The sequence below is a fragment of the Halyomorpha halys genome, unplaced genomic scaffold (genome assembly GCF_000696795.3).
Source record: "Halyomorpha halys isolate HHAL.00 unplaced genomic scaffold, Hhal_1.1 Scaffold154.1, whole genome shotgun sequence".
Classification (NCBI taxonomy): domain Eukaryota; kingdom Metazoa; phylum Arthropoda; class Insecta; order Hemiptera; family Pentatomidae; genus Halyomorpha; species Halyomorpha halys.
Genome location: NW_027112031.1, coordinates 117,353 through 132,443, shown reverse-complemented (window position 1 = coordinate 132,443; position 15,091 = coordinate 117,353). Strand labels below are relative to the sequence as shown.

General features: G+C 29.8%; 1 protein-coding gene across 1 annotated transcript in view; it reads left to right on the top strand.

Annotated features, from left to right (window-relative positions):
- LOC106678674 (protein kinase C) overlaps positions 1-8,242 on the top strand; it is a 67,070-nt gene extending 58,828 nt beyond the window's left edge. The window contains exon 4 of the mRNA XM_014417363.3: positions 8,200-8,242. Within this exon, the coding sequence (XP_014272849.3) occupies positions 8,200-8,242 (43 nt within the window). The remainder of the gene's footprint in view (positions 1-8,199) is intronic.
- Positions 8,243-15,091: the final 6,849 nt, after the last annotated feature.

The following is a 15,091-nucleotide window of genomic DNA, read 5'->3' as shown; positions in this document are numbered from 1 at the left end:
TATATATATATTTATTAGAACACCTGTTATCCCGCTAGGAACATTGGAGCCGATTTTTATTGGATGCAATGCTACCTATTTGATCTTAAAACTCAAAATTAATACTTTGGGCGTGTTCTAACGGGAAAAACAGCGCGACTATTGCCGTCGCCTGGGCACACTACGTTTTCCAACATATTGCGTTTATTGAGTCTGTGATGTTTACTTCCACATATGAAGGAGGTTAATTACACCTTCTTCATGGAGTTAATAGTGTTGCGCCATTTCCCTACTACTACAGGAAATGTTCCGCCACAAAAAGGTTGGTAACCACTGATGTATGAGATAAACTTTATTCATCTCTTACATCAGTTTTTTCATGGTTCTTTAAGTATTGATAAAAACACTTAAAAGTTCTTTTAGTACATAATAAAAAATAAAAGGAAGAGCCGGATTTTCTTATATGAAATCTAACCGGATCTTATATAAAATATAACCTTCAGTCCTGGAGGATGAAAGGGTATTGGAGTACAAGGTAGGCGGAAGGTGTTAGAATGAGTCGAAAATGATATTCGCTTGGTCTTTGATGGCCGGTTCGTTAAAAAACAAGAAGCAATGCTGCCTAAATACAGTGGGTTACTATAACAAAAAGTATACTAACATATCTACGAGACCGTATAACAAACAAATATAAACGAAACATTTTAAAGTAAAGAATTGTAATTTGAAGAAATATTAATCATTAAACATATTTTAATATTTACTCAATAGATTTGTTCTGACTTTATGTCACTTTAATGCCAATGCATAGCCCAAGTACATTTTGCAAATGGAATTTTTTTGTGAAGCAATTGGGGTTGGATCATTTTTATCTCTGATGCTGGTGTCAGAGAAATATTTGTAACCTGCAATTCGATTCCTGCTCCATCCCGTTTCCTGTATAGCCATTACTTCATTCTTGTGTGAAAAAAAAAATCTGTTGATTCCTAAAAATTTGAAAATTTCCTTCTTTTACCCAATTTTACTGCTCATAAATAATTTTTCCGGCCTTCCAGAGAGTATTTACAAAGGATGGACTATACTTAAAAATAATCACTTAAAAATTTACTTCATCAGTTCTGGAGCTAGGATTTGATTCTTTCAAATAATTAATAATCACTCACTCCTTAAACTGGCTTTTTACTCTGGAAAATTATATCTATAGAGGAGCAGTCCGGTGCAGTTTATTCTTATATAAATTTAAACTTGAATATTAATAGAATTAATCTGTATAAAAAATTTAACATATCCATAAAAAAATCGTGAAGTATGGAAGATTTTGTTATTAAGGAGTATACCAAGACTAAAATTATGAATTTTATTATTATTATTACTCTGAAAATGCTTAGTTACATTTAGTTGGAGTGTACATAAGGAGCTGGAGAAATGAAAATGCCAACTGGTTTATATTGTTGACGGAAATATATGTAAATGGTGGATCGATCTCAAGAACCCGTGATATGTAGATTTCTTGTCACCACTATATCCCTCCCATAAATTCCACCGATGATTTCTGTGGAACCACCTGCACATTTAAGTCCTTTGGATACGCAGCGCTATAATCACTATCAAATCTGAGAGAACGATAAAGGAAAAACAAAATATCAATACTACGGCTAGAGTAGCTTGGGAACCACTTTTATCACCACGGAAACATTTTTGGTATAAAAAAAAAAATTGTAGCACAATTGTTGTCGACTTAGTTAAATATGAAAATGTCGCCAAAATTATCCGTAGAGGGGTTGGGCATGTATGAAGATAAAAAAAAAAACATTTTAACGTAAATGTACGGTATATTTGCTATTTTAACTTAATTTCTTTTGTAATATTTTGAGAAAGTGGTATCGTCTGAAGCACCCCTGGTATACGTTAGGCTATACCACTTTGGGAACCCCTGGGCTAGAGGGCTACAAAAATAAGTAAGTGGTTTCCTCTTCCCACCCCCCCAAAAAAATCGATGGGATTAGTAGGAGGTTTATCATGGCAGGAAATCTACACCCCACGGCTTTGTACTTTTAAATTTAAATAAAAGAAATGTCTACAAACCTTCCTAACTACGTAATTCTAATTAATTAGTTTTATTAATTACAAATTACATAAATAAATTTAAATTAAAAAAGAAGGCAAAAGACCTGCCTGCCAATGATCTGTGTTAATGATAGTGTTAGGTTGCTTTGCGGCAGTGCCTTCCAGTATTCCGAAATAATATACTTTATAAAATGAAAGTAATAATTGAAAATCAATTTGTCGACAGATGCAATGTGTAATGGAACACAGAATTCCTGATAAACATTTTAGTATTTTTTAACTCTATAATATATCAAATCTATTAGAGAAGCTGAGAAGAATTTAAAAATAATACCCGGACTATTTAAAATTATATTTTTATACAAAAATAATTAAAAGATGTTTTATTAAAACATTTCTCATGGTGTAAATATTATCTACTGCCTGCAAAGGGTGGTCTTATTATAATAAATAATATAAGAAAAATAATAGAATATAAGGAAACGAATTAGGTATAAAAATAAAAAAATATAATGGACATAAAAATATAATTTTTATAGTTTTATTAATTATTGTCAAATTAATTAGTAAAAAAATATTCTGTAGAATTACATTAGTCAGGCAGTAAATCTGAAATTGTAATTTCATATATACATGTTTAAATGAACAGTTATTTTGCGACTATGTTTATTCATAAAATATTTTCAACTAAAATATACAATACAAGTTACAACAATTTATTACATAACTTTTATAGGAAATAAATGCTGTAATATTGTAGTATTTTTACGTATGCTCTATGCTGAGGTCAAGGAGTCGAATTATTTGCAGCTAGACGTGGAGGAATTGATTGGGACCAAGATTATGGATTTGATGAGTTTTCGAAGAATGGAGTCAATAATAGAACAATAATACCCATCTATTTTGGGCGAGTCTGTGGTATATGGGATATTAAGGTCTTTCGTATTATTCTATATGTGACACAATAAGGACCTTTGAGGGTTTCACAAAGGATTTTGGATTGTTGGAATTGTATAACATAGGAATTATATTGTTTGGCTAAATATTTTAGTTAAATGTTGGTTTTTGAAATATGATAAATTATAAACCGTGGAGATAGTTTTTTAAATAGTAGATTGGGGGTTTATCTAGTTTATGTTGAAGTACTCAGTATCGATCAGCAACTTTAATCTTGTGTGGAGGTTCCATGTGAGGTGCTTCGCAAAAGAAATCATCCGGATTGGATTTGATCTACAAGTGTGAGAAGTAAAGTATTAATAATCAAATCTTATTATTAATATTGTTAATTAAATACCTTATTATTAACTTCGACTTGACACAACTCACTGAGTCGTTTTAAGTATTACAAATAAGTTATACATGATGTTTTAGTTATGAAAATATATCTCGAAAAAAAAAAAAAACAGTCTGACTATTTAAATTACATTACTCTTTTTCTGTGAAATAATTTTATAAGTTAATTATAAGTAACATTTATAAATATGTAAATGAAGGAGCTATTTCCTATTTTATTTATTTAGTAGATTATAACAAATGAGGACCGACCAGTTTCCTTTCGTTCAGTGTAAAACGACATATAACAAATACAATGGATTATTTTTAGCTCTAACAATTTTTATTTAGCATTGGATTAATTAATTAATTAGTGGAGGATGTAATAGTTTATAAGCTGAGCCTATACAATTTGAAACTTATCACTAAAAGGTTTAGATTAAGGTAATTAAACTAATAGGAGTAAGAAAAATAATATAGGATTATAATTTCAACAAACAAAAATACAACTAATGATAGAATAATAATGATAATACTTAATTATAACTAATAATATATTAAAGCTAATAATAGAGTAAATAATACAGATTGTAATATATAGCACAACTTCAGGACATAATATCACGTATTACATAAAACAGAGGAATGAGCTTTAATACTTCGTTAGAGGCAATGGATATGAATTATGAAACATACCCAAATGGAAAATATTTCCGTTTATATTACTTATTAAAAGTGTAAAAGTTTAACAATAAATTTTCTATATTGAGAAGGGACTCTTCTTTTATGAGATCTTTTAAACTTTCCCTAATGCATTGTAGATGAGGTTAACTTTCACTGGCAAGGGACGGTGGATTACCAATTTTAAGGAAACTCGTTTTTTGTGATACTTAGTCGAAAAATAACCCTAACACGTGGCTGAGAGTTCTTAGCAATGCGCTTTAGGACCTGAAAAACAATTTAATGTAATTTTAGAAATTTTTTTAACATTAGCGTTTTCAGTATTTCCTTTATACGGATTTAAAAGTTATTGCGTTCCGATTTGTTTTATCGTATCAGTTATAAAACAAATATTGTTAATTATACTGAGTATGTAAATTTATCAAAGCCAAAAAAATCTGCAGAAATATATTTCTGTTGTGTTGGGAAAACCGAGCCAGATTCATTTTTAGAGCCCTTCAAAACCCCAGTGTATTTTCATAGGAATATGTATTCGAAAAATATATTAACTTGCTTTGTTACATTAGTCTCACAGTGGACTAATGTAATATATAGCTTCCTGAGATAATGACTCAAACAACTCGCTAAATTAAGCGCATTGCTAAAACTTTGTCAGGCTCTGCCTTTGGGGTAGTCGTATTTGAATTCAAACAATTTGGTAGATAACGTGAATGCAATGATATAGATTAATAAAATATTAATAATTAATTACTCTAATTCTCCAAATATTTGTTTAAAAGTTCAGTTAGTTATATATGAAATGTTACTTTTAAAATCTGACATTTACAATCTTCTGGTATAAGTTGATTATAATTTAAAAAAAAATAACTTTATATTTTTTGAAGACTTGATTAGTGAAATAATTTTCAAATTTGCTTTCGAAAGTAATCTTCTCACTTCCTGTGACTTTTTACTTTTAACCGTCCTGTTAATCTGAGGTTGCAATCTTATGATTTTTTTATCAAATTGTTAAGAATGCCTAATTTGATTGTAATGAGCAAACAGATCACTCTGACTTTATTACCCGATTTACATTTATTAATAACGTTGACTATTTAAAACATAAAATTATATTAAGGTACAAGCAATACTTCGAAACATGGAAAACAGTCCAATGTTGATATATTTAATAAAATTATTCTAAAACTGAAACATTATTTTAGCTAATTTGTCTTGTTGATTTCTATTTATTTTCATATATTTCATCCCACGTAAATATTTTAAAAATTTTCTCGCAGGATATTAATAGATTGTTTTATATCTTGTAGTTTATATTGAAAAAGTATTCAGAAATCGCATTATTTTTTGCTTAGTAAAAATGTATATATTACTGCTATATTAGAAGTTTTCAATATTGTTGCTGATTATTTAAAACTACGTCATTGCAACTCGTGGTTTGCTAATTATGTGGTTGTAATTTGTTGCATATGGTGCAAGGTGTGGTTTATGTTTAAAAAAAAAAGATATATAAAAAAAATAATGTAAAATTATGAAAAAATTACGTTTAAAAAAATGAACATATTCACTCGAAATCCGGTGTTTGCCTGTATAAAATCCTTAGTTACAACCAATTTGGCAAGATTTGAAAACTGTTTTTATTTATTTGCTCAATTTTTAGGTGCCGTATACAACTACAGGGTTAGAGGCACAGTATTCTGGATTTAAAAACTGTTTTTAAAAAGTTTAAACGTGTACTAATAACACGGGATAATTTTTCGGGCGATTTTTTTAATATAATTAAATTACCTACAACTCTTTGAAGTGTCTTAATCGAAGTTTTAAAAATTGATATTTCAGTTGTTTTATAATTCAATAGTGATAATTAATTCCTACCACTAAGGCTTGTCAAAAAATATAGGATTTTTTCGACAATGAATTTTTAATACGACAATATTCGTTAACAATGTTTTGGGTATTATGTGATTATACTAATTTATCACTTAGTAATCAGATCTCCAACAGTTGTAGTAACATTAGATTTGAATAAAACCCTATGGTTATGAATGTTTATCTGAACGCCGGTAATCGGTAGAATTCTCCTTAAAAAAATAATGACTAAATTTGAGATCTATATAAACCTGAATTTATAAAACTTAATTTTTTCATTACCTGCCTCTAATCTAGTTTTACTCTAATTTTATTTAATTAGTATGCTATATTGGTTTAGAGTGTGAATAAACATATCAATTAGATCTTTAAAAATTTTAATTACAAAAATTTGAAAAGCGGCTTTCAAACATATGAATAAAAAAAGATTTTTTTTCGTAACATCATGAGAGATTTATCTTATAAGCATTCTACTAGACTACGGAATTTCTAATTTTAGAAAAAAATCTTGTTTAACAAAGCTCTAAGTTGTGTCCCATTACAGATTAGATGGCCGCCTCCAGTTTTATATATATATTAAAAAAAAAAAAAAAAAAAAAAAATGTGATGTGAATTTCAAAATACTAGGCAGCGAAAAGATATTTCTTTAAAATGTACTGAAAGATTAGTGATTAGTTAATTTATTTTGAGAAATCCATATCTCAGGAACTAAGTGACGTATAGATGTCTATTAGTATTCAAATTAAAGCTAGTTTAATGAGCTATAAAGTAGTTTACATTGTTTATCTTCATAGGAGTAGTAGTTTTCATGATATTTGCTAAAATAAATTGATTTATAGTTCGGACAAATTTTCATTTGCCAAATTTATATGTATATGCGAATATCATAAAAACTACAACTCCTAAGAAGATAAGTGTCATAAACTACTTTATAGTAAGTTAAATTTCCTTTATTTTGAGTGTTGGCAGACATAGGTCTTACGGTTCTAGAGATATATTTTTTCAAAAATCAAACATTTTATACGAACAACTAGAAATTAACATTTTGTGAATTTGTTTTGTCCAATATCATAAACACTACTACTCCTACAATGATAAACGTTGTAAACTATTTTATAGTAAATTTAACTTCCCTTAATTTGAGTGCTGGAAAACATCTGTACGTCTTATGGTTTCTGAAATAAAGTTCATAAATCAAACTTATTGTCTTAACAACTATAAATAAATTTATTTTAGCAAATATCATGAAAACTACTATTCTTACGAAGGTAAAGGTCATAAACTACTTTATAGTACATTAAACTACTTTAATTTGAGTGCTAATAGACATCTATACGTCACTTAGTTCCTGAGATATGGATTTCTCAAAATAAATTAACTAATCACTAATCTTTTAGTACATTTTAAAGAAATGTAGCTTTTTTAAAAAGCTATATCTCAAGAACTATTGAACTTAAATAGCTCTATTAGGGCTGATATTTCAGAAAATTTACTCTTATTTAAAGAATATTCTTTTAGATTTTCTGGTGCTGTTGGTAGATTTAAAATATAGAGCTTAGAATGAAAAATTAATTATTTTTAACGTTTTGAAACAGCCGCCATTTCTTATTCCCCTACGTGTACTTGGCAGATTCATAAATTTTGACTAGTAATTATACATAGTTTTCATTAAAGTAATAAAAAATTGGGGTGAAGTAACTGCTTTTTTTTCTTCCCGGCTCTTGTACTAGTAGTGATGAAAAAGTATTGGGTACTCCATATGCAATAGACACAGACCACTTTTTAAGAGGCGATCAATTCAAAACTATTTCATCTGTTTGATAAATCTATGAGACATCTAGACCATTCGATGCTTAGTTAAAGAATGATTGCATGTGATGTATGTAAGAATGAGATGTATAGAGTCTACGCAGTCAATACTTGAGTCTACTCTGTCAAACCTCAACCTTCCCGCATGAGTCAGTGCCTGTTTGATCTTACCCATTTTTTATTTTTTTTTTATTTACTTGCTTTATAAAATCTACTCGTTTTATTTAATTTTTCTTTCATTACTCAATTTTCATAATTATTTATATATTTATTTAAATAATAATCTTGTAATAATTTTTTTCATATATTCTGATTTTAATGTTATATTATTCTTATTTCCATTCAGGTCTTCTATTCACTATTGTTTTATTAATAATTTACCATTATAAAATACTTAAATATTTTAATTTATTCATATGGGTATATGAATAAATACTAAGAATAAATAATTCTTAAATATTATTAAAGAAAAAACATATATAATGGTATTAACATTATCAATATATATATATTTTTGTTTTACAGGGGTCTCGGCAAGCAGGGATATCAATGTCAAGGTAAATATTAACAACTCTTTACTTTTGAAATATTTAGAAAAAAAGGAATTATTTTTTTGATTACCTGCCAGAATATGGTTGTCTTCTAATTTTATCTAATTATTATGCTATAATTGTTCAGAGTGTTAATAAAAAAACCATTTACTGCATTAAAATTTATAAATGTATAGTTTTCAATTAGTTAATATAGGAAAATATGCATATCTGTTTATTATTGTTTAACATCCAGTGTATATTTTATATTCATAAGGGCCGTTGAAAGGAAAATTTGTAATTCATTTTCATAAAAAAAGATTAAAGAAATAATTATTTTTTTTATAAACTTCAAATGATTTTAAATTGTTGGATATTCTTGTTACTGTCTATTTTAACATAGAATGCTGTTGTTATTCCTGACTAAAGGTTTATATAACTTCTCCTACACTGTTCAATAGGGGTATTCTTGATATAGTGTTAAATGTAAAATGTTTTACCACGTTAAATGTTATAAGTATAGCATTGAGAGCAGCCCTATTTCAAGTCATGTTAAATGATAAATGCATAAGAGCTCCTAGTGGATTTTATGAGCAACTTGTTTAGTAATCTTTCCTTCCAAAACTTCATGTTATTGTTTACTTCTAAGTTTTGATTACAGTAATTTATTACAACATTCATAAAATAAGTGAAAGGTAGAAGTGTAAAAGTTTGGCTACTGACCATATTTTTTAAAAAGTCCAAAACAAAACACAAACTACGAGTAAGTAACCTAACCCGACAACAAATAAAACGGTGACAAGCTCAGTTGGTCTGTTTCGTGTCGCCATTCTCCATTTAACGGACTCTCAGCCATGTTACATGTTTTATCGTTTTAACTTGGTAAAAGAAGGAAATATTTCTCCATTTAACATAAGTTTTTCCATTTAACATGTTAAACTAAAGATCATGATTACCCCTAATATCTGAAAACTCCAGTTTTAACTTACACCATTTTTGCATTCAACGGCTCATATAGTCCATTTAATTATGATAATTACTCTTAGTAATCTAAAGATTTTAACTAAAATTCAAATCCCAAACTAAGAAATCTAGATATTTTAGGAAATATTTTTCGACTTATGTACTGTCTATATTAATTGTATATTAATGCAGATTTGGGATAATCCTAAATGGTACAAGTTTTTAATTTAAAGATAGTGGTTTATAATCTTTAGAAAATGCTCAATATTTTGATAAGCCTACAACAGGACAACAATGGAGGTTACATCGTCCAATCCATTAGGTTTTGTGTACTATCTGAAACTCGTAAAAGCGATAAACGCCTTTAACAAATAAACAAGACCGTTCAGTTGCTGATGCTTCATAAGCCAATAAGAATGATTAAAATAATGATGCAACATTAGTTTTTATTTACAATAGTGAGGTGCCATAAACTTTATTATGTATATAATTTATAGAAGCATTACTTTAATTTAAAATTTATTCTAAAATATTTCACGAAATTGTGAAAAATGAATATAAATGTTTAATTCAACTTATTGGTTCTCAAATTCAATCTCTTATTTAATCTGGTTGAGTATCCTTTTAAACTTAAATATATGTTCAAGTATATTTCCAGAAATCGATAAAATAACATTACTTGTCATACAATGTTCTCGTTTAGGATTTAGGGGATGGGAACTTCCAAGAATAAAGGAAGGGCTGAAATAAATATAAGGTTTGATATGTTAACTTATCCAGTTGCCTGGAAGAAACGGGAACGCCAACACTGGATTAATCACTCCCCGTCCGGTAAAGAAATAATTTACCTCAAAAATAATAGTCCCAGAATTAGATAGATTTTGCTGCCATAACACGCCAAGGAAGATGATGTACATAAAGGCTGTAAAGAGACACTTACGGGAAAAGAAGTTTAGTTGGTAGAATAAATAAAAAAGTATAGAGTAGATTTAATGAGAATCAGTGAGTATAGAAGGAAAGGAAGTGAAACAGAATTATTAAATCATAAATTCATTCTCAGTTAATCCAGTTAGGAACATGAATGACTGCGCTCTGAAGAAATGGCTAGTATGAAGTCAGGAGAGGCAATCAGAAGGAATATTATCACAAATTTATGAAGTAAGGAGGAGAGGAAATGAAAAAAAAATCTGCAGAAATTCCAAATATTCCGGGTTGAAAAAATAATTCAAGAGGAATGGGAACGTAATATTATCATCCCAATTCACAAGGAAGGTAATCCGAGTAGATGTGGCAATTACCAGGGGTCTCGAAAGAAGACTACTCCAAATAATAGATCAAAAAATGATATGGGAGAGGAAAAATATGCATTCAGACCTAAGACAGAATAAGGAAATGGTATTCTCTTTACGAATAATGTGAAAAAGGAGAGCATGTACATCTTGCCTTTATGGATCTGAAGACAGCTTTCGACTCAGCCCCTTCTTTATATATCTGAGATGCATTACGTTGAAAGAAGGTTCCTTCTAATGTGGGAGTGGTTACACAGTCAGCCTGAAAGAAAACCAAGAGAGTAAGACTGTCCTTACTGGAAGATAGTACGATTCATTTTCCTTTAAATAGAGTGTCAAGCAAGGAGGCATCCAAAGCCCTCTCCCTTTTATTATATAAATTGACGAAATTATCATGATCTGCATGAGAAGGAGTCCCCAGACAATAGTAGCAAATAGTTAACTAAGCTAGTTTGACATAATCATTTATATTTACAGATGACACATAGCAGACTCTAAAGATAACATACTGAAAGTAGTTTTAGAATAGATAGATGAATTGATATGAAAGGGCTTGGAGATAATATTAATAGGAATTCCAAACTAGTGGTCTTGAAGACTATATTTTCCGGTATTACTCCATGGAACAGAACATTAAATAGCCGTGGAAAACTATTTCTCAAGACTGACTTAAATCGCCGCAGAGATGGTTTTCTAAGTTATAAAAGTTATATTGGTTAGATAAGGAGAGATCTTGTACGTAACGAAACCATTAGATATGCATTTAATTTACTCTCAGTGAAGAAAAAAATAATGGAGCGTCAATTCAGCTGATTAGGACTTATATTTAGATTGGCGGACTTCTTGTACTTAGCTGTTAGTTTATAGAGAAAAAGCTGATGGGAGAAGACCAGTGGGCCAAACCAGGTTTACATATAGGGGACATCAGGAAGCGCTAAATGGCCAAAGATAGAGTGGAAGATAAGGACCGAGAACTTGAATTCGACGTTAAAAGACAGTGCAACACAGTTATGATAACGAACTCAACATAATGTCGACCTCTCCCTCCAGCTACACTCCCTTAAATCTTAATCTTGCCAGATCTGTACCAGTAATATCTAGCTCGTTGTAAAGTCGGTTGTACTTTTTGCTTTTCAATTTTTTTTTTTAATTTCTCCACCGTTGAATTTCATCATTGGCCCTCGGAAGGGACCGCATACATTTAGTATTGTGATTCTCTACGTGAACTCTGCTGTTCCATAAATCAAGATTCGATCTACCTTTAGAGGATATCGCGCATGTTATCGTATTTAGATCTTGAAAAAGGACTCGCTGCTCAGCTCACATTCGTTTGGTCATCCCGACAGTTATCGAGATTCTGGAAGAAATTCCGAGTCCAGCTTTATTTAAAAACATAATTTTTTTTAATCTGTTAATTGTATATAAATTTCTTTTTGTTTTTGTTTATTAATATATTAATCATAAAAGCTATTAAAAATATATGGATGCTTATATCAGAAAGGTTATCATAAAATAGATCTATTGATATTAATATTTGTAAACTTAATTCCAATAAGTGCTTGCCTTCACTTATTGAATCAAATCCACTGATTGTGACCTCATTCCGTCCTTTAAATGGGATCCACATAACATGTTAAAATTCTTTCCGCCTGTTGACAACTTTATAATGTAGTCTGTAAACCAAAAAATGGTGTCCGGCAACTGAATAACCAACCGTTACTAACCAAAATTTCAGATAGACTAATGGTTCCCAACTGGGGTTCCGCAAAATAATTTAAAAATGGGTCTATTCTACGTCAACTCAATACAAATTTGAATATTACCATCTCAGTTTTTTTTTTTTTCAATATTGCATAGGTATTGTGTAGGAATGGATGGCAGTGGTAGCAGCGTGGCAACGTGCCTGTCTACCAACTCTAAGGTTGCGAGTTCAACACCTGCCCCATCTGGGATTTTTAAAAGCATAAAATTAAACAAAACTCACTTACAGCCTCCCCCCGGACATTTGTGAGGCGTGGGAGTGACAAACCCACCCAACAAAAAAACCACGTCAAGAAACGCATTTAATTCTAATAATTAAGCAAGGAAGATCTCCATTGTGTAGGTATCCTAGCCTTTCCTGAAAAGGTAATATTTTACGCTATTTGTATCAAATGCTATCAAAGGGTCTTCACCATTTACATAAATCTACCAAAAAAGTTCTGCCGTTGAAAAAAGGTAGGGAACCAAAGAATTAGACTAACGGAGAAACTCAGACTATATTAAGACTACCTGAAAATTCATCTTAGACATCATAGATGTTAATTATTTAATATAATATAAAATTCATTTAGATATTCAAAATGATTTCAACAACTGCAATTTGAACTTTTTAGCATTAAAGATCAATATGAGGAAGATCTCTTCGATTTTCTTCAAGAGTTACATAAAATTCATTCTTTAGTAGTATAGAATAAAAAAATATTCAGAAAAGAATAATAATCGTATCAGATTTAGAGAAAAATATTTTGTACCATTTATTCGAAAATGTGCTCCTTCATACTAGAATCTATTTGATGATCAAAACAGATAGGCTACAAACTTTAGATGATTTACCTAATATAATAAAAAATAATAATCATCTTTCATTTGAATATTTGATAAATTGAGATAATGAGAACTGATTTGACGTAAAAAAAACAACTCAACAACCCAATTTTTACCTTCCATCCGTATATATGTGCAGGGGAGTCTACCAGCAGGATTTTATTCCATGGTAATCATAAAAATAATTGTGAAAGAAGAAAATTTTCCAAAAGATAACATTGAAAAAAAAAATGTTTTTTATAAGACCTCGCCCAGTATAATTATAATAAACCTCTAGAAAAAGGGGAAATCTGAAAATACCGTGTCATAGTATACTTTCAGCGTAAATAAAAACAACACCTCAAAAACTAGTATAAAAATTAGCTCAGAAAGACATAAAAGATGAGGATATTAGAAAAGGTGAAGTATGAAGAATCGAAAGATGATTTTTAAGGAGACGACCCGATCCGAATAACGAACTCTAAACAAAATACTTCTATAAACTTCCATTACTTATACCAAAATAAAAAAAAAATCATGAATGGCTATCAGATAAAAACTCGCTGAAAAAGTTAAAGAGGTCTAAAAATAGATCACAAGGGGACAAAAGACAAAAGAAAATTTTATCGTTATAGCTGGCAGTGGAGGAGTAAAAGGAATTGAAAGCATAACTACTAAGAATAAAAATACATTTTTAAATTTACTAGAAAATACATTTTTTTCAAGCCATGAATAATATTTGGAGATAAACCAGATTCATTCCTGTACATGGATGATATTGAATTTTCCTAAACCTCTAGCGACTACTTGAAACACATACGGTTCTTCAAATATTGAAAAACACACTTAACTATCCATTGAAACGAAATAGATTTATGCCAAAGAGAATAATTATTTCTCGGTCGTATAAAAATAGTAATATTATTTAAATTAACAAAACCAAAAAAGGAAAAAACAATGCTTTGTTGGACTAGTAGGGTTATGTCGACAAATAGTTCACAACGAAGATGATAAGATGCCTACGGAAATAAGAAAGAGATAATTTTTATTTCCGCAGGCATCCGTAGCTTGAATAATATAAAATGGTGTTTGAATAAATAAAAAAAAAAACAGAGTCTGTAGCTGTATTATTATTTAAATACTAAATTTCGCGGAGGACTTCTACTTAACAAAAAAAAAAAAAAAAAAAAAATTGTACCACAAGAGGAGCAGATGAACACTCGGTTCTTATTAGGGTTCTTGAAGCCAGGAATTCTGGAACGCTTCAAATAGAAGAACATGGTTATGAAAAGAAAAAACAATATCAAGTTTTTCGAAATAAGTAGACTAAAATAGCCGAGAAAATTGACGTGCATAAGGTTCTCTAAATTTCGAAAATTTCACAATTAAAATTTAAGAACATTCGATCATGATGTTCATGAAGTGATCCGATTAACTGGTCTATCTCTACTTTGATTCAGACTCCTCTTCTGCTCCTATGATTCCTGTTAACGTAAGCCTACTATATCAGTACTAGTAGTAGTGTTATATAGCTGTTAGTAATGTTTTATTCTAATTTTTCATTTTTTTCATTTATTTTTTATTTCTCCCCCGTTGAGTTGGGTAATTCAGTATTAATATTCACCAGCACCTCTCCCCCTCACTCAGTTCTCTTATATGGAAGGATCCACCTCTGTAATACTTGTTTTCTTCCTTCCTAACCTAATCTGAAAATTCCCTCCATTAAACATTCTGGGCAATTTTCTTCGTTTATATCACCACCGAATGCCTCTCTAGGGTCTAACTGAAGTTTTCATCTCGAGTATTCTTGGCGAGGTTCTTTTACGAAATTATACGGATGAGTTTCATATTGTAACTGCCTTAGATTAATATTCTTTGGAAGTTTACGCTGCCTGAAATTTAATGAGCTAATCTTTTCGGTGCCATAAAGAATAAACCCATTTATATTACAGTATGATAATTTTATTAAAGTTCTTTTATCCTTTGCCTTGCCGAGGAACAAACCATATTGCCCAAGTCGATTCAAAAGTGATCTCCCACTGTTTACCAGACGGACTGAAACCATTAGCT